Source organism: Pimephales promelas, chromosome 4, assembly GCF_988280905.1.
Source record: "Pimephales promelas chromosome 4, fPimPro1.hap1.1, whole genome shotgun sequence".
NCBI lineage: Eukaryota > Metazoa > Chordata > Actinopteri > Cypriniformes > Leuciscidae > Pimephales > Pimephales promelas.
In genome coordinates this window covers 48,248,911-48,270,118 of record NC_142772.1, presented here as the reverse complement: position 1 = coordinate 48,270,118, position 21,208 = coordinate 48,248,911, and the positions used below count along the sequence as shown (strand labels likewise).

At 36.1% G+C, this 21,208-nt stretch overlaps 1 protein-coding gene across 1 annotated transcript; it reads left to right on the top strand.

Moving 5' to 3' along the window:
• The first annotated feature begins 2,403 nt into the window (after nt 1-2,403).
• gusb (glucuronidase, beta) lies at nt 2,404-21,157 on the top strand. The gene is made up of 12 exons (XM_039661575.2): nt 2,404-2,667; nt 3,684-3,869; nt 5,301-5,482; nt 5,692-5,834; nt 6,713-6,900; nt 7,092-7,235; nt 10,840-11,018; nt 12,224-12,370; nt 15,708-15,792; nt 16,593-16,769; nt 18,249-18,384; nt 20,829-21,157. The coding sequence occupies exons 1-12, from the start codon at nt 2,452-2,454 to the stop codon at nt 20,975-20,977; spliced, it is 1,932 nt and encodes a 643-aa protein (XP_039517509.2). The 5' UTR covers nt 2,404-2,451; the 3' UTR covers nt 20,978-21,157.
• The last annotated feature ends 51 nt before the right edge of the window (nt 21,158-21,208 follow it).

Sequence of the window (21,208 nt, the reverse complement as noted above, 5' to 3'; positions counted from 1 at the left end):
CATCCATCCATCAACCAATTAATCCATCCATCCAATTTATCTATTCATCCATCCATCCATCCATCTATCTATCTATCTATCTATCCATGTATCTACCCATTGTTCTATCGTTCTATTGATTTTTATTTATTATAGTATGAGTATTCTTTCAAATGAAATAAATGAAAAATAGCTGCAAAATATGTGATTTAAAGAACCAACAAAACAACAGCGTCGAGTGATTGTCAGTCAGGACTAGTATCATATAATGTGTTATTATGGTATATAAAGCGTCACTAGACAAAAATGTTGGAAATTGACCTCTGGCAATAATGAGAGAGACTCCAGAGACTGTTTTTACAGAGCACGACAGGGAAAACACTCAAGACAGGAAATTAATGTTGTATTTGTCTATGACACAAGGCTGAATTTAATTGTTTACTCAGTATTACAGAAGATGTGACCTCACTGAGGTCAAGCACTGGGATTGTGTCTCGCCTCTCGTGCCTGAGGGACACACTGCTGTTCCTCTGATGTTACCATAGGGGGCGCTATACTATCAGTCATATGTCTGAACCAGCAACAGCCTAATAGCTAAAACTGGAGGACAAAAAAGATTCCAGTCAAAGAAATTAGCTCTTAAGAAATTAATGTAATTATCTAAAAATTTATGAAACCATTGATGTCTAATTATGCGATAAAGACTCATTCTGAGAGCTCAGACCACTAATTTCCAGATTAAACACCAGTAAAGAGACCTCAAGTGCCACCATGATCATTGTTTATCTCAGTAATACATACAAGCATTTAAGAAACATTCTCACTACATGATCTGTAGTCTGTCTGGTCAGTATCACAATTCTTATTCTGTATCAGTGGAATACGTTAGACTTCTGAAATGAGGAGACAAAGTCCCATCTCTGCATTTGGGTGTTAAAAGAAAACAGTATAATACTTTTGTGAGTTTAAACTACTTTTATTTAGCCTATTAAAACCAAGTCATAGACTATCAAAGTATCATCCAGTTTATGAGCACTGAGTTGCATGGATCCTAATAACTGCACCGTATCATCTTCTTCATGTTAGATCACTTCTTTTTAAATTAAATTTTAACATATTTTTAAAAAGTTAATTTTTTTACTTTTTATTTTGTATCTGTTTATTAGCACTGGTATGATTAGTACAGCACTTTGAATGGCAATTTTGTACTATAAATAAACTTCAAGCACTATAAATAAATAAATAGTCTTATCTTTATGCATTTTAAAAACATTTTTACTCTGCTGCAAAACAATAACTACAATACTGCAAGAACCAAAACATGTGTGATTACATTAAAAAAGCTACTCGGGTTCACAAAACACTTGAGAAGCTCAATGAGAGCACAAAGAGCTTAAAAGAGAAACATAAGTGCGTAAGACATTATTTGACATCATATATTTCGTAATATTTGTATAATCAATTAATGTACCATTATGCGGCACTGCTTCCTTTGCCGCTTCAGAAAAAAACTTTACACAGTATTGCATGAAATAAAATGTACTGTACATTATTAATTTTCACATTCATTTGCACACTGTTCCCAGTAGCCATAACTGTACCCAAAACAATTACACCTGCCCTATGGGCCGCCGGCCAATTATGCATTTCATGTTAATGCAGGTCGCCCACTTATGGGCGCCGCCATGTTGCATGAGCTGACAACCAAGTTAAAAAAACACAAATTTAAGATAAACTTACCTCAAACTCTGACTGGCATTTGATTTTACAGAGATCTCCGACTGTAAACCATGGTTCCTACAGAGCATAAAAACAAAACACCAAATCATATTTTAATAATGTAAACAATATTCCGAATCAAATTATTTGAAGTTAGACTCAGGAGCAAGGTCAATGAGCAGCAGCTCACCTGTGAGACACTTTTAAGGCACACTTGTTAGTTTAATTATAGGTGCATAGGGGTTTCTCTATATATAATCCATTAGGGAATCATTATTCTGCGAGCAGGTATGCAAATAGGCTATCATACAATGCTTTGGCAGTGAGTAAGTAATATGTTGTCTCCCCCTCGTGGTCAACATGACAGCTGCACCTTTATGTTTTATATTTCAGTTGTTTTAGATATTTCTTTTGTAATATTTTGTCATACAGACCTCTCGAATATTTTTTGTTATGAAGTAATGATGTCCATTGACTGTCACTGGACCGTTAACATTTGAACCATTGAAGCGCGGGAACCGTGTTTAACCCAACTGGGTTACTTAGTACCTTTTTTACAGTCTATGGTTAGTACACGGTTTTTTTCTTATTTCATATATAAAGTATAGACGAATCGGTTTTTTATGGTTTTGCAATATCAAATATTACGTTTTCATTTTTTATCAAACGCTCTGACGTGTAGATTGTCACGCAGGAATGACGTCACGCGCGGAAGTGGAGTGAAGTAAACAGAAGTTGACCAGCGCGCGCGTGATGGGCTCAACAGGAGAATGGCTTGTGGAGAAATGTGTGTTACTGGCCGCTGTCTGCAGTGTGTGTCAGTCTCTGCAGGGCGGGATGCTGTTCCCCAAAGACTCTCCCTCTAGAGAAGTGAAAGAAGTGAACGGCCTGTGGAGATTCAGAGCGGATCTTTCTCCGGAGCGGAACCGAGGCTTTGTGAAGGAGTGGTTCAAGAGTCCACTAGCGGAGGTCACGTGAGCTCTGACGCAGCACAGCTGGACTATTGTTTTGTTTTTATTTCTTTTAAGAACAATATTTACAACCATAATTGGCCTGGTACAAATTATGAAATGTCTTAATCAGACAACAGACAAGCACCATAACATAAAATAAAGAAAATATAAATAAATAAAGTAAAATAAAGATAGACTATTACATTATCAGCACCACAATAATGAGTGAAAAGTCGATTTTGAGATTTTTTAAAGAGCTTCTCGAGTTTCACATTGTAATTGTGAAATTTCTTTGTTTAACTTTTACATTGCATTATACAATTGTTTTGAATAAAACACAATCTCAGACATTTGGACCCCATTGTATATGGTGGTGATTTTACTGGATAAAGGGATGCAGGGGTTTTTTAATCTTTTAGATGCTAAACATAGCATAATATTCATGTGAGGGACCTCCATCCTAAAATTTTGATTTATAAAGAAGACCCAAAACAAATTTGTGTGAAATATTATTTTTTACATTATTTTCTATTTCTAACATTTTTTTTTACTTACCATAGAACAGACGTGTTAGGATTATGTATCATATTATTTATTTATTTCTTAGGTTTTAATACATTTTATTTTTATTGTTTGAGATGTTTCAAAGAACATTTCAAGCTTCACATTGAAATTGTGCTCAATTCATTCTTTTAATTTATTGTTTTATTTTTTTTAATTAAATTTATTTTTCAGGGATTTTTCACATTTCAGGGACCCCTTCTGAAATTTAAAAATCTATATATTTTCAAGTATGAAGACCCCCCAAACATAAACATATTACGTAAAATATTATTAGGAAAATATTTAGATTCTATTATGTTATATTATTAAGTTTGTTTTCTACCTCTTAATAGTATATACTGTATTATTACTATTTTTTATTATTTATTAATTGAATCTTTTTTGCATATTAATCAAATGTTGCATATTAAGGTTGAAGTCTGAGTTTATGTCTGATAGTTTGAGATATTAATTATGTTTTTGTTCCAGACGGGTCCAGTAATTGACATGCCGGTGCCGTCCAGCTACAATGACATCACACAAGACTCCAAAATCAGGGATTTCATTGGCTGGGTTTGGTATGAGAAGGAATTGTGGGTGCCTGCGCGCTGGATCCAGGATCAGGGAACCCGGATCATGCTCCGAGTTGGAAGTGCACACTATTATTCTGTGCTTGTAAGTGCACGGGATTGCCATCAGTGATTCTTTTCCCTGTATTTGATCATTTCCAATCTATTCCAGATGGATATCTCATTTGTCACAGGTCCCTACGTGTCTGTGATCTGGTGCAAGAGTCACAAAGGGCCCTATCATACGCCAGGCGTGACACAACAAGCGTGTTTTGCTAGTTTAAGCCTGACGCACTTATGATTTTTACATCCTGCGCCATGTTGTTTAAATAGCATTTGTGCCCATCTGTTAACCCATGGGCTGCTGGTCTGAAATCGAGGTGTGTTCAGGTGCATTACTGGCGCATTGCTATTTTGAGGAAAAGAAATAGACTGCTCCATTGACCAATTAAAACCTGCTCTAAAGTCAATGGCGCAGTATTTTGTTATTGTTATTTAAAGGACGCATTAGTAATATGCACCTATAGGGTACTAGAGCCCGACCGATAAAGGATTTTGAAGGCCGATACGATACAAATATTTTTTGGTTTTAAAATCCGATATATCGGCCGATATTTTTTTTTTTTATTAAATATTGTTGGATTTCACACACGTGTAAAAGAAAAGCTAACTTTTCTGCACAAGATACGTTTGATACTTTTTCTCTATGTCTAAATGTTCACTCCTCGCAAGTCTAACTTACATTTTACAATGCAGGGACTGTAACTAGAGATATGCTAGTTATAAATACAGTAATCATTACTTTATTTAGGCAGAAAAAGTTCATTGTTGTTTCCAATCTCATTAATGTTAACGTTAGCGGTCTTCCACTGATGATAGTGGCATTAGCTAGCTTTGTGGTTAGCTAGTCTATGATGAGCCATAATTTAGCAATAGATACTGCAAATTGTAAAACATACATTTTCAATATAACAGGCCAAGGAGAGATGATTGAAGCGTGTTTCGTCCGTTTTTATTTTATTTTTTAAATATTCATTAATCGGCCATTATAACTGCCGATACCGATATTATGGAAAATGCCTAATATCGGCCGGCCGATATATCGGTTTATTGCCAAATATTAAAAATATAAGGTTTACAATGTAAAAGATTATTATTGTGTACATAAAGATATGATAGAATCCGGCTTGCCCCATAGATGGTCTGCTTGTGCTTTAACCTCTCTCACACACACACACACACACAGCTTTAACCTTGCGGACAGGGTTAAGTCTTTCCACTTGCAAATCCCACCATGACGTGAGCGCAACTGGCTTTTAAAGCAAATGGGAGATGAAACTCTGATATGAAACGCCCAAAACACACCCATCACTCATTAAGTGAATAATCACAAGCCTTTTAGACCGTGCGTCGACCATTTTTCCCATCGTTAAACTAGCAAGAGTGGATTCGGACATGCGCTTAGGTCGTTAAAATAGGGCCCATTGTCCACAGTCTCAGGACTGACACACTGATCTCTGATGTTCCCATGTTGCAGTGGGTGAACGGGGTCAAGATGACTGAACACGCGGGCGGTCATCTTCCCTTTGAGTCGGACATCAGCGGCGTCCTGCGTCAGAGCTCCGGAAGTGCATGTCGGATCACCATTGCAGTGAACAACACTTTAACCCCGGAGACACTCCCACCAGGAAGCATCCAGTACATGAACGATCGCACCAGGTTAGACATAACCATCCATATAGCGAAATACCCTAAAGAAGTATTTAAGCACTGAAATACACTTTTAAAAATGTCTGAATATCATTGCAATAAGCATCAAGTGGTGTTGAACATGAGTCTATATAATATATTAGTGTATTTCCAACTAGATCCTACACCAAACCTGTAGGACCTCGTTGTATTTCTTGACCGTTTTCTTTTCCATACAGATACCCCGCTGGCTACTTCATTCAGAGCACTAACTTTGATTTCTTCAACTACGCTGGAATACACCGATCGGTCCTGCTGTACACGACACCAAAGGTGCACATTGATGACGTCACAGTGGAGACGTCATTCTCTGATAACATTGGTAAGCTTACAGAAAAAGATGTGGCTCCTGATACTTTCACTTTAGAACATATAATGAATGGTATAACCATTTACAGACTTCTGTCTGTGATTAATAACATTATAATATTTGCAAAATATTTTATACATAAATATAGATAGATTGTTCAAATCCCCTCTTCTGTTTATTAAGTGAATTCAAACATCTCTCAGAAGCACTTTTTAAACAGGAAAAGTCGAAATGTAGGATTTTTATAGTGTATTTGAACGTTCATAGACGTTCTGTGTAAGTTTGATTTTCACGTGTTTTAACAAACTGAGGGACGAATTGTATTTTTTTTTTTTTTGTGGGAATTTACATTAGGCCATTAGAAGCTATTCATAGTTTCACCTCTCAAAAATATGTGAACAAAATGTAAGTTTTAGGCACTTGTGATCCATAAACATCACATGCTACAGTATTTCAATCACTAAAAACAGCGGGGCATTATAAAACGCTTTTCTTTATTATGGTTTTATATGGAAAAACGAATTAACGAATTAACTGTGTGTTGCGTTTATATTCTGGGTTCATCTGCTTTCCTATATATACTGGTGAAACTCGAAAAACTTCAACTTAAAAGGTGAAACTAATATATTAGATAGACTCATTACATGCAAAGTGAGATATTTCAAGCCTTTATTTCATAATCTTAAATCATAAATTCCCAATATTCTAATTTTGAATTTGGGGTTTTCATAAGCTGTAATACATAATCATCAAAATTATAACAAATAAAAGCTTAAAATATCTCACTTTGCATGTAATGAGTGCAATGGTTCCGGTCACGTGAAAACTACGAATAGTGTTTGTTGATTTAGTCCTAGTTCATCTGTTCATATGTGTGTCTTGTGATTCAGGGCTGGTGAGTTATAATGTGTCCGTGTTGGGCGGCTCTAAACCTGCTGTGAAAGTGACGCTCTCGGCAAAGGACGGCAGATGTGTGGCTTCGGCTAACGGCTCCCTGGGAACTCTCAAGGTCACAGACGTCAACCTCTGGTGGCCGTACCTGATGCACGAAAACCCAGGATACCTTTACTCCATGGAGGTCAGTGGAGTCACTCTCCGATGGTGTCGGCATGAAACAGTGACTAGGGCTGTCAAAATTGCTCAAAAATTGCTTTTGTAAATTTTGAAATTAACTAAGATAAATAAATGCTTTACAAGTTCATGTTAACTTCAATGAACTGATTCAATGAACTGATTCAATAACTCATGTTTATTGTGCTGTTTTTGTAGGTTCAGGCTACAGCAGAGGATGGACAGACGGATGTTTACACTCTTTCTGTGGGTATTCGTACGGTTAAAGTCACCAACACGCAGTTTCTCATCAACAACAAGCCGTTCTACTTCCACGGGGTCAACAAGCACGAGGACGCAGACGTGAGTGTCAGCAGAGGGCAGCAAACACACACCTTTCATGCAAAACACTCAGCTATCATGCAAAACACAGCTTTCATGCAAAACGCACTGCTATCATGCAAAACACTCAGATTTCATGCAAAACGCACAGCAATCATACAAAACGCACAGCAATCATGCAAAACACACAGATTTCATGCAAAACACACAGCTATCATGCAAAACACACACCTTTCATGCAAAACACACACCTTTCATGCAAAACACACACCTTTCATGCAAAACACACACCTTTCATGCAAAACACTCAGATTTCATGCAAAACACACAGCTATCATGCAACACACACACATTTCATGCAAAACACACAGCTATCATGCGAAACACACAGCTTTCATGCAACACACACAGATTTCATGCAAAACACACAGCTATCATGCGAAACACACAGCTATCATGCAAAACACACACAGATTTCATGCAAAACACACAGCCATCATGCAAAACATCCAGATATCATGCAAAACACACAGCCATCATGCAAAACACACAGCCATCATGCAAAACACACAGCCATCATGCAAAACACACAGCCATCATGCAAAACACACAGCCATCATGCAAAACACACAGCCATCATGCAAAACACACAGCTATCATGCAAAACACACAGCCATCATGCAAAACACACAGCCTTCATGCAAAACACACAGCCATCATGCAAAACACACAGCTATCATGCAAAACACACAGCCATCATGCAAAACACACAGCCATCATGCAACACACAGCCGATCATGCAAAACACACAGCTATCATGCAAAACACACAGCCATCATGCAAAACACACAGCTATCATGCATAACACACACCCATCATGCAAAACACACACCCATCATGCAAAACACACAGCTATCATGCATAACACACAGCCATCATGCATAACACACAGCCATCATGCAAAACACACAGCCATCATGCAAAACACACAGCCATCATGCAAAACACACAGCTTTCATGCAAAACACACAGCCATCATGCAAAACACACAGCTATCATGCAAAACACACAGCCATCATGCAAAACACACAGCCATCATGCAACACACAGCCGATCATGCAAAACACACAGCTATCATGCAAAACACACAGCCATCATGCAAAACACACAGCTATCATGCATAACACACACCCATCATGCAAAACACACACCCATCATGCAAAACACACAGCTATCATGCATAACACACAGCTTTCATGCAAAACACACAGCTTTCATGCAAAACACACAGCTTTCATGCAAAACACACAGCTTTCATGCAAAACACACAGCTTTCATGCATAACACACAGCCATCATGCAAAACACACAGCCATCATGCAAAACACACAGCCATCATGCAAAACACACAGCCATCATGCAAAACACACAGCTTTCATGCAAAACACACAGCCATCATGCAAAACACACAGCTATCATGCAAAACACACAGCCATCATGCAAAACACACAGCCATCATGCAACACACAGCCGATCATGCAAAACACACAGCTATCATGCAAAACACACAGCCATCATGCAAAACACACAGCTATCATGCATAACACACACCCATCATGCAAAACACACACCCATCATGCAAAACACACAGCTATCATGCATAACACACAGCTTTCATGCAAAACACACAGCTTTCATGCAAAACACACAGCTTTCATGCAAAACACACAGCTTTCATGCAAAACACACAGCAATCATACAAAACGCACAGCAATCATGCAAAACACACAGATTTCATGCAAAACACACAGCTATCATGCAAAACACACACCTTTCATGCAAAACACACACCTTTCATGCAAAACACACACCTTTCATGCAAAACACACACCTTTCATGCAAAACACACACCTTTCATGCAAAACACTCAGATTTCATGCAAAACACACAGCTATCATGCAACACACACACATTTCATGCAAAACACACAGCTATCATGCGAAACACACAGCTTTCATGCAACACACACAGATTTCATGCAAAACACACAGCTATCATGCGAAACACACAGCTATCATGCAAAACACACACAGATTTCATGCAAAACACACAGCCATCATGCAAAACATCCAGATATCATGCAAAACACACAGCCATCATGCAAAACACACAGCCATCATGCAAAACACACAGCCATCATGCAAAACACACAGCCATCATGCAAAACACACAGCCATCATGCAAAACACACAGCTATCATGCAAAACACACAGCCATCATGCAAAACACACAGCTTTCATGCAAAACACACAGCCATCATGCAAAACACACAGCCATCATGCAAAACACACAGCCATCATGCAACACACAGCCGATCATGCAAAACACACAGCTATCATGCAAAACACACAGCCATCATGCAAAACACACAGCTATCATGCATAACACACACCCATCATGCAAAACACACACCCATCATGCAAAACACACAGCTATCATGCATAACACACAGCCATCATGCATAACACACAGCCATCATGCAAAACACACAGCCATCATGCAAAACACACAGCCATCATGCAAAACACACAGCTTTCATGCAAAACACACAGCCATCATGCAAAACACACAGCTATCATGCAAAACACACAGCCATCATGCAAAACACACAGCCATCATGCAACACACAGCCGATCATGCAAAACACACAGCTATCATGCAAAACACACAGCCATCATGCAAAACACACAGCTATCATGCATAACACACACCCATCATGCAAAACACACACCCATCATGCAAAACACACAGCTATCATGCATAACACACAGCTTTCATGCAAAACACACAGCTTTCATGCAAAACACACAGCTTTCATGCAAAACACACAGCTTTCATGCAAAACACACAGCTTTCATGCAAAACACAGCTTTCATGCAAAACACACAGCTTTCATGCAAAACACACAGCCATCATGCAAAACACACAGCTATCACGCAAAACACTCACCTTTCATGCAAAATTACGATCTGAGATAATTTTTCATGAAAAAAAGTTTTTGCTCTGTTTTTTTGAATTAACGAGTTAATTATCTCACAATTACGAGAATTTTTCATGGAAAAAAGTTTAAGATAATCAAGTCATTGATTCAGAAAAAACATTTTTCCATAATATTCTTAACTCTCGCTATAATTAACTCTAAGATAATTAACTCTCGCTTCCATACATTCCTGAGTAATGCTACAAACAAATCATTTATCGATTCAGAATTTTGTATCAATTCATTGAAACTTATTCACGGAAATAAAACTTTAAACTCGGCAACACTTTACAATAAGATTCCATTTAACATGAACGAACAATAAACGAACAGTTGTATTATAATTGAAAATTTTTTAGCAAATGTTAATAAATAATATAACAAATGTATTGTTGATTGCAGGATTATTATAGTTAACTTAAACCATTAAAAACTGTTACTTGAAATAAAATAAACGTTAACGGTAAAATATTTTTAAAAATATGAATAAAAAGTGTAATATTGTGTGAATGATATAAATAACACTGGCCCACTGCTGAGTAATGTTTGTTAATCCATTGAGCGATGTTAACTGGTGTAACCTCAGATCCGGGGCAAAGGCTTCGACTTGCCTCTGGTGGTGAAGGATTTTAACCTGATGAAGTGGATGGGGTCCAACTCGTTCCGCACCAGTCACTATCCCTACGCCGAGGAGATCCTGCAGATGGCCGACCGGCACGGCATCGTGGTTATCGACGAGTGTCCTGGAGTGGGCATCAAAGACATGTGAGACGCCGTCCCAACACATACACAGTAGTGTGGCACACAAACACAGTGTTTAACCCTTTTTCGTCCGTCTAAAATGATTTTAAAGTCACAAGCTTGTAGGAAATTAATCCACTTTACAATCGGTTAATGCAGTAACTTACATTGAGCAATACTTTTTGATAATGTTTTTAATCTATGTTTAATAACAATACAGCAGTTCACTGTTTGTTTGTTCATGTCAGCTCAAGTCCATTAAATAATATTAACAGATACAACTTTTTATTTTAATAATGTAAATGTTGAAATTAAAATTAACAATTTTTTTTTATTGTTTTTCTTTTTAATTGTTAGTTCATGGTAGCTAATGTAGTTGGCCAGTCAATGTTATTTTAGGATTATTTATGAAATAGTATTAATATTTTGAATTAGCTCTCATTTTCAATTTAAGTATATTTTTTGTATAGCTCTTATGTTTGTTTATTTCAGTTTTTTATCTATTAATTTCAGCTTTATTTCAAATACTGAAAATGATTTTTTTTTTTGTAGTCTTTATTTTACTTACTGTCACGGGGACACACAGGAAAATAGGTTGATCCAAACGCAGTATGGAAATAGTTGTTTATTAAAGTGTAATCCATCTCATAAAAGTGTCGCGACCACATACAATGACTCCGTGGCAAGGACTGATATTTATACACAGAACTAAACAATGTAACTAGAAACAGCTGTGTGTAATGATGAGTGATGAGGAAGACAAAGGATCGTGGGAATTGCAGTTCCAGAGTGAATGGTGACAGTATGGGGAAAGAAACCTCTAGTGGACATTCAGGGAAACACAAACCAGACACTGTGACACTTACTTACTTTATTCATATTTTGAATTAGCCTTTATTTTATGTATTTCCAGTTTTCATTTTAATTAATTGTGATTTTTTTTTTTTTATTATAATTATTCTTTTGGGCCATTTTAGCTTTATTTAGTTTTAGTGCTTAAAATTATTTCAGTTCATTGCAAAGAAAAATTAAAGCTAACGTCTTTCATCTAACATTCAAATGTTTTTATTCAAATGTTATTTTATTATGAGATATTTTAGTTACCAAAAATAATTTCTAATCATTTTAGTTTTAGTTAACAACACTAATGAATCTCAATCTATTTGAAGTGCTTTGGTATGAGCTGGTTTTATTATTATATTTTGATCGTGTGTGTGTGTCGCCCTCAGACGCAGTTTCGGGAACGCTTCTCTGGCTCATCACCTGATCGTCATGGAGGAGTTGGTCCGACGTGATAAAAACCATCCCTCTGTGGTCATGTGGTCTGTGGCCAACGAGCCTGCGTCTGAAATGCCGCCTGCGGGACAATATTTCAAGTGAGACAAACTAAATATGAATGATTTATTTAATGGTTACAGATAAAACTCTGACCTTCTGTTGTTGTAGCGTAATGCAAATCATGTACAGTCTTAAATCTGGCTTTTAACGGGATCATGACATGACATTTTATTATTATTCTTTCACTTAAAAATTTTTTTTGCACAATAATAAGAAAATTTACTTGAAGGGGTGTGCATAAGACACCTTCATAACCATGACATATGTCTTGAGTATGAAGTAGGGTTTATGCATGTTTATGACAACTGTCATTAAGTGTCATTCGCTCAATTATGACATTTGACATAAACCAATATATCATAACCTGTCAGTGTCTTTATCAAATTATGACTCCTTTAAGAGAGCAAAAATCCTGTTTTCCATGCCCTTTAATGTGATGCAAGAGTGTGTATATGTGTGTTTTGGTGGTGTTTTCTCTGTGTTCAGGTCAATCTGTTGTTTTGCCAGTGATAACGCATCACAGGGTGTCCGCGGGGTTTTAAAAAGTATTAAAAAGTGATAAATCAAAATCGTCAAATTTAAGGCCACTAAAAGTGTTAAATGTAGTCTGAGAGGTATTATTTTTTAAAAATTAGGTATTATTTTTTTTCAGACTATCAGGTGTCCTATTTTGTGTTTGCGTTAGTCCGTATAAATATGGGCTTTAGCTTATCTGGGCACAGTCAAAGATCTTTCGGCAGTGTTGTAGTACTCGAGACTCGGACTCGGTCTCGAGACCATATTTTAATGGTCTTGGTCTTGTCATGGACTCGTGTGCTTTTGGACTCGGAATTGACTCGTACTCGAACATTTTTTTTTTTAGGACTCGGAATTATTCCCGAGTCCACTCGAGTTCAATTGAAAATATTTTTCATGATTATTAATGTATATTAATAAAATATTTCTTTAAATTGATTGACACGCCCAGTGATTGGTGATTTTCTAGTGCGCAACTGCGCATGACTAATTGTAATAAAATTACTTTTAACACCACCTACTATGTGACCTTTTTACCCTAAACTGATCATATTTGTTAAACTCTAAGTAAATTCAGTAAAAAAAAAAAAGCATTTCTCTAAGTAAATAAAAGTAAATTAGGTAATCAACCCTCACTGGTCTCGGACTCGACTCGGACTCGACTCTCTCTGGTCTCGGTGTCGACTCGGACTCGATTGAGGTGGTCTCGACTACAACACTGTCTTTCGGCTCTGTCTACATTTGATGCTGACGTCATATTCAGTGGCTGGACGATGTGACGATATATAGAGGCTATATAACCCTGATATAAGTGATCACCCGGATTTAGACCTACCTATATTGTATTTATATAAAGCGTTCACAGGCAAATTGGCTTTAGCCTATGTAGATCTATATATTGCTTTTATTTCCCTTTTATTGAAATCAGGCAAACATAAATGTCAGGAGACACGATTGCTGGCTGCATGTCAATATCCATGGATCACTGGATCTTTAGTAAGTTGTTAGGAGTCCAACTATATTGAGTCCAACATTTAGTTTAAATTGATCAAATTGTTAGTTTTAGTCGCATTTTCGTTTAATAGTTTCCCCTATTGAATCCAGTCACGCAGCAGATCTTTTGCCACTCAGTCAGGTTGAGGGGGGTTGAACCGGCGGGAAAGTGATGTCAATGCATTCCCTCTATTGTTCGGTGTGTAAAAAAACATCAATGTCAACTGGATGGGAGCTGATGCACTTCGGTCACAAATGCAATCCACTAAACATAAAAATGAAATGCGTGCTCTAAATCTATTCATTTTTGTATGTTATAAATGTCAAAATCTGTGTAATAGAAAGGTCGCTGGTTAACACTTGCAATTCAGTGTCGTGATGGTTTTAAAAAAAATTCTGAAGGTAGTAAAAAAGGTAGTAAATTTAACTTAAGGATTACTGTATATACCCTGCATCTTAATAGGGGGTGTGTGTGAGTCTTGTTCAGCGGGTGTAAAGAATGTCTTCAGGGAGAAACACCTGCTCTGACGCACACATTCCTGAGCATCATAAAGACGCCTGATAGACCATTCACTGAGTCTCAACAGCTTGAGCTCTTCATGCATGATAGTGATGCGATATGCATTTGCCAATACTGTCCGTTTGAATTATTAATGCTTGCTAGTACAATATTAAACTTAATGCCATGATGTTAATGTCCCTTCGGTCTGCATCACTGACGATTGACTAGTTTCTTGTTCCCTTTCCCGTGGCCGTGGAGAATCTAGAAATGATAAAATTGTGATTAATTCAATTTTTCTATTTCAATGAACTTAAAAAATGAAGTAACCTGGTTGCCTTAAAATTTTAAGTTAAACCAACCTTTTCTTTTTTTTTTTTACAGTGTGGATTTATAATTTTATTATTTATAATAATATATAATTTATATTATTTATTGTATAAATTATATAAAATAAATTTTATTTAGTTTACATAATTTATATAATATAAATTACGTCAAATAAATTAGTGAAAAATAATCTGAATTAATTCATTAAATAAATCAGTTGGTAACATTACAATCAGGTCAAATTAGTTAATGTATTAACTAACTCATACATTTTTTACAGTATTTTGTTTAATAAAAATACAACTCTTCATTGTTAGTTCATGTTATCTCACGTCCATTAAATAAATGAACGGATACGAATTGATTTTAATAATATATAAGTTGATTGTCCATTGTTCGTTCATGTTACCTATACTGTAAAAAAATATTGTTGGTTTAACTTAAAAAAGTAAGTAACCTGGTCGCCTTAAAATTTTAAGTTCACTGAACTGGAAAAATTGAGTTAATACAATGAAGGAGAATGATTTAATCATCAGAAACTCAAAATTATATGTTATCTGAACTAAATAAATTATTTAAGTTGATTTGACAAAAGAAAAAATGTTGTGATTATTAATCATGAAAAGATTTTTTACAGTGTAATATAGATAATTAATGTTATTAAATGTTGCCAATAAGTTTATGATATAAATTAAATTAAATGAAAAATAAATGATAGTGACAATTGAGGATTTAACTTTAAATAAAGTATTACACATCCTGGAAAGTCATAGAAATCAATACACATTTATATATAATCAGCTGGAAATTTCTTATGGTGAGTCATTAATCATTATGAATTATTTTAAATAATAAAATAAGACAGTCCTATGCACTAATCATGAAAAAATGGCAAATAACTGTTTAAATCCTGTGTTTAAACTGAGAATAGATCATTTTTAAATATTTATTTTACAGTCTTGGACTAAATTCGTTTTTTGTTTTTTTGTTTTGTTTTTTAATTTAAAAAAAAAAAAATTTAATCTTTTTTTCCGCAGGGAACTCGTGTCTCACACGCGATCTCTGGACTCCAGCCGGCCGGTCACGTTCATCACCAACAGTAACTACGCCAGAGATCTAGGGGTGAGACCGAAACCACACATTTTATACATTCATTTCTAAGTAACTATGTTGCAAGGTAATAATAATACCTTTAATGACCTTCTGACCTTATTACAGGTGTTTAAACAAGTCTTATCTTATATTTCTTGCTATCATGTTGAGTTGAACTACAGTAGATCTGCACCAATAAAGTTTATTTTAGATTGATTTACTTCCTCCTGAATGCTGCAAACATACAGACCTGATTAAATATATATATATATATATATATATATATATATATTAGGGGTGTAACTAAACCCTGATGTCATGATTCGATATATATCGCAATACTGAACTCACAATACGATATTATTGCGATAACAATTTTTTTTACTGTTGATTAAAATGCTAAATTTGATTTTACATTGTGTATGAATGATGAATAGTCTGGAAACCCAAAGCACAGGACAATAGAGACACCAGAATAACAATATTCATGATTCTGAAGCTCAAAACAGAATTATTGTAGATGAATATGCTTGATCTCTGTCACTGACTAGATATATTTAAAATAATGTAGGCCACAATGCATTTTTATACATTGTATTCAACATTATATTTAGAGGTTTATTGTAGTACTGACACTAAAACTTTAAAAACTTGAATTTTTTCTCACATACATTTTTATTTAGGTTGAACTATACACAATATATATTGTCACTATCCACGATACATATTGCTGGATTTTTGTATTGCGATAAATTGTGACAGCCCTAATATATGTATGTATGTAAATATATGCTTTGTTTGTGTGTTTGTGCTGACGTGTTCGTCCTCAGGCCCCGTATGTGGATGTTATTTGTGTAAACAGCTATTTCTCGTGGTATCACGACCCGGGTCACACAGAGGTCATCGGCCTTCAGCTCAGCGAACAGTTTGATAACTGGTATGGGAAATACAAGAAGCCCATAATCCAGAGCGAGTACGGAGCGGATGCTGTCGCTGGTCTACACAGCGTAAGTCCACAAACTATACTAAACATCATAATCTGAGCACACATTTCATTAAATATGCTTCATTTCAACCTTGCCTGGCTTCACGAGGTGAGAATGCATTGTTTATTTGCACACGCTGAATTATGCAAATCAGATCTTGTGTCATAAGAATATTATATATGTTATTGACTTTTTATTAATTTAATTCTATGTACTGTATATTTATTGCTATGTTGTAACTATTGTCATTTTCATCTTTTTTTTTAAGTATGGACCTTCTATTTTGAGTCCTGAATAAAATCATTATTATATATATATATATATATATATATATATATATATAATAATTTATAGATTTATGATTCAGTAAAGAAATCAGAAATTTTTGTCGTAAGTTTTTTTAATTTTTAACAAGTTTTTTGTCAATTTTTAACAATTGTTACTTTTCTGGTTGTGTGTGTGTGTGTGTTTGAAGAAATGGGATTGTTTTATATTTGTATGTATTTTTTTTTAATAATGTATTTAGAAATGCCCAACCAGGGACAGGAGTTGTAAATTAGCATTAGCTATAAACTCTATATGCTGCGCATCAGTTACAGGCTCTGTATTGTGACTATGTTTGACTGTATGGTCCCTGTTAAATAAATAAAAATAAAAAAAAATAAAAATAAAAAAAGAATTTATATTTTATATACTTTTTAACTTAAAAATATAGATATTTATAGACTTATGATAAAAGTAATATATACTTTTTAACTTAAAAATATAGATATCGATTTTTTTTATTCACTTAAGGAATTATGCATATTAGACATTTTGTTATAAAAATATTTATTGTATATATATTTAGATTATTTAATTTTAATTTTTTTATATGATAAATAGGTCTATATATACAAATGTATTTGATTAAAAAAAGATGCAAATCAGATTATGGATATTTTATACTCTTAATTTGGGGGGTTATGTATTTTTTAATTTAATAAAGGAATAATGCAAATCTTTAGTCTTAAGAATTTAAGTATGTATTGTGTGTGTGTGTATATATATATATAATATAAGTGAATCATACATTTATGCAAATCCGATCTGATGTTATACAAATATTTATATATGTACAGGTGAAACTCGAACAATTTGAATATCGCGCAACAGTTCATGTATTTCAGTGATGCAAATTAAAAGGTGAAACTAATATATTTAGTATAACTATATACATATGCATGATTGTACTTCTCAGAGGGCTGACATTTCTGCATTTAAAATCCTTTATTTATTGATTTCATGTAATATTAAAATTTTCTGGGATTTTGAATTTGGGGTTTTCAAAGCTGTAAGACATAATCATCAAAACCATAACTTTTGCACGATATTCTAGTTTTTTGAGTTTCACCTCTTCACCTTTTTTATAATTTTTTACAGTTTCGTAGTTGCGTCTGGCTGTTTAAGTTGTTGTACGTGTGGTAAAACGCAAGCCGTTGTATGTTTGTGGTCCTGCAGGATCCACCCATGATGTTCACAGAGGAGTATCAGACGACGGTCCTGCAGAACTACCACAGCGTGTTCGACCAGAAGAGGAAGGAGTTCGTCATCGGAGAACTGATCTGGAACTTCGCCGACTTCATGACGGCTCAAAGTAGGAAATAACCGCAAAAAAAACTAGTTTTTCTGGAACACATCAACAGGCTTAACCTGGTCACGGCGCACGCTTTTAATAAGAGCTAAGCATGTCTCAGATGGATCGCTGGTGATCACCAGGTCAATATGGAGTTTATTTGCACATTTTCATGCAACTCGTAGTTTAAAGGGGTCATGAACTGGCTTTTTAAAGGTTATGATATTGTTGTCTGAGGTCAACTTATGACGTTCGCTTGGTTTTTGCATTCAAAAACATCAAAATGAATAAGTAATAGGCTATTTTCTACCCTAGTCTTGAGCCTAGCTGAAAAACGCTCAGTGGGCGGGGCTAAACCGGCCGTGTTGAATTAGGCGTTGACTAGGGCTGTCGCGGTAACCGCAATATTGTGGTACCGCGCTTCTGACAAGTCAACCGCAGAGGATTGCACGTAACCGCAGCAACCGTGATATTCACGTTTTTTTTTTTTTACCCTTCTTGTTTTGAACTTAATGCATGTCTATTGAATGTTAAACAAGTTCATAATGACAACAAGACTGTTTAAGACCTACAGGCTTCACACAGACGGTGAATGAGAGAGATCGGCAGAGCGCGTGCGATTACCTGCGTCTGTCTTTGAAGTCGTGAAAAGCTTGTCGTGTCAAAGGGAAGCGAAATATTTGTCGCATCATCATTTTAACGTTCTCTTCACGGGTATTTTCCCGCTAGTCAGCATCCCACAGCATAAAATCAGTGAGTCACGCATTGAATCAATGCTATATTGGTCTCTAATAAGTGAAAAATACAGACAAAGTTAAAAATAATTAAAATCCTGTTTCTTTACATCTCTTTTAATGAATCAGCTTTTTTAAACGTGTTCGTTGAATGAACGACTCGCTCAAAATCCGTTGTCATAACAATATGCGCGCTGAGTGAAAGTCTTTCAATGCGCATATACTGTAGACGCTGTTTAGTTTCGGTTACATCGGTCGGTTACTGAAAATGCCCTCGTTTTTGTCCACATCGTAAACTTTATATAGCAACAAATACATATAAATTAAATAAATAAATGGCGGTAATACCGCATATGGCGCTATTGAGCCACTCAACATATATGGAAATTCCATAACCGCGACAGCCCTAGCGTTGACCTTCTTCTGCGCGGGTGGGGTTTTATCCTCTTTGACGTCATAGTTCCCCACTTTTAAAAACGATTCGTTTGCTGAGCCAAGCTTTTATCGGACTAACAAGGACGTTTTCAGTTCTGAAACAGGATATTCTTATAATATGATGACCTCTTAGTAGGGTTGGGTATCGTTTGAATTTGAACGATTCTGATTCTGATTCCTTGTTTCGATTCCGGTTCCTTACGATTCTCGATTCTTTTAAGAGGCAGGGTCAAAAAAGTTTAGCTAACCTTGTTAACCAACGGCCTTTCTGAAGGAAAAACTCCTTCTGTAAAAATACTCCTTTTGTCACAAATTTTGCATTTTGCCGAGATTTTGTTATTTTTTAGAAAAGTGAAGCCACACTTTGGATCGCCGACGTAAGCTACTCATGTTCGACTCGCGTGGCTATGCCAACACTTCCGGTAGATGCTTCTTCGTTGGTGTTGTTCAGTGGTTTCTTCTTCCGCTCGGCGGACTGTGAATATCGAAACTAGGAATCGAAATTTTAACTTTTGAACGATTCCGGGAAAAACGAAAAGTTAGTCTCGGTTCCAATCGATACTCGATTCTCGATACCCAACCCTACCTCTTAGATGTCAAAAGCTCAAGGAAAAATTGATTTCTCAGTTCATCAGCCCTTTAAAGGGATAGTTCACTTTGAAATTAATTTTTGATATGTTTTATCTTACCTGAAGGGCATCCAAGATGTAGGTGTCTTTGTTTCCACAGTAGTTTCAATTTGGACATTTTTCAGTCAAACCGTTGTTGTCTATCAGTCATACACTGGAGGCTAAGGGGCATGCACAGAGAAGTCCAAATTAAACATGATTTAATGACTCGTGAATGTAAGTACACATTGACGGCCTAAGACACGAAACGAGCGGTTTGTGTGAGAAAACGTTTTCCTACAAATTCAATCGCATTTATCACTTCAATTTTAAAGCCCAAAATAGTTTTTGACTCACCAATCGGTAGATTATTTGTGCATAAAATCCATCCGCCGCTCTCTCCTCGTAAAGACGTCGTTCACGACTTTGTACATCTCGTCTTTACGGCCTTCAGTCGCTGCACTAGTCCATAAGGCTGGCGTAGACCTCCCTCTTGCTATTGACTTTCCTAACTCTGTGATCACGGCCGGCGCTGTCATTTTGACTTTGAGTTTAGGTTCAGGCTAGCTGTGGCGTAATTTACGCTTTAGGATGTTACCGTAGACATTGCTCTTCCCTGAGCAATCATATGCTGTTCATCTTTAAAAGCGTTCAAAGGCCTGATCCTGTCATCCGTGTCTGTCTCCAGCCATCGCTCGAGTGGTCGGGAATAAGAAAGGGATCTTCACTCGGCAGCGGCAGCCCAAAGCCGGAGCGTTTCTCCTGCGGGAACGATACTGGCGGATCGCCAACGAGACCGGCGTGTTGCCCACCTGGGCCAGGTATCCCTGCCAGTGAGCGAACCACTGTCCCTGAGCATGCTGGGTAACTGCTGGGAATGAGCTGTTTATCAAGTAACAGTGCCTTACACTTCCTACACTGTGACAATCACGCTGATCTTTTGTAATGCTGGGGTTGTGTGATGAGCACGACACTCACCTTTTTATTGCAAATGTCCATGTTACAAAATTGTTTGTGCGCTTAATGGATTAAATCACCTCAAAATGACAATTTCCTGATAGTTTACTG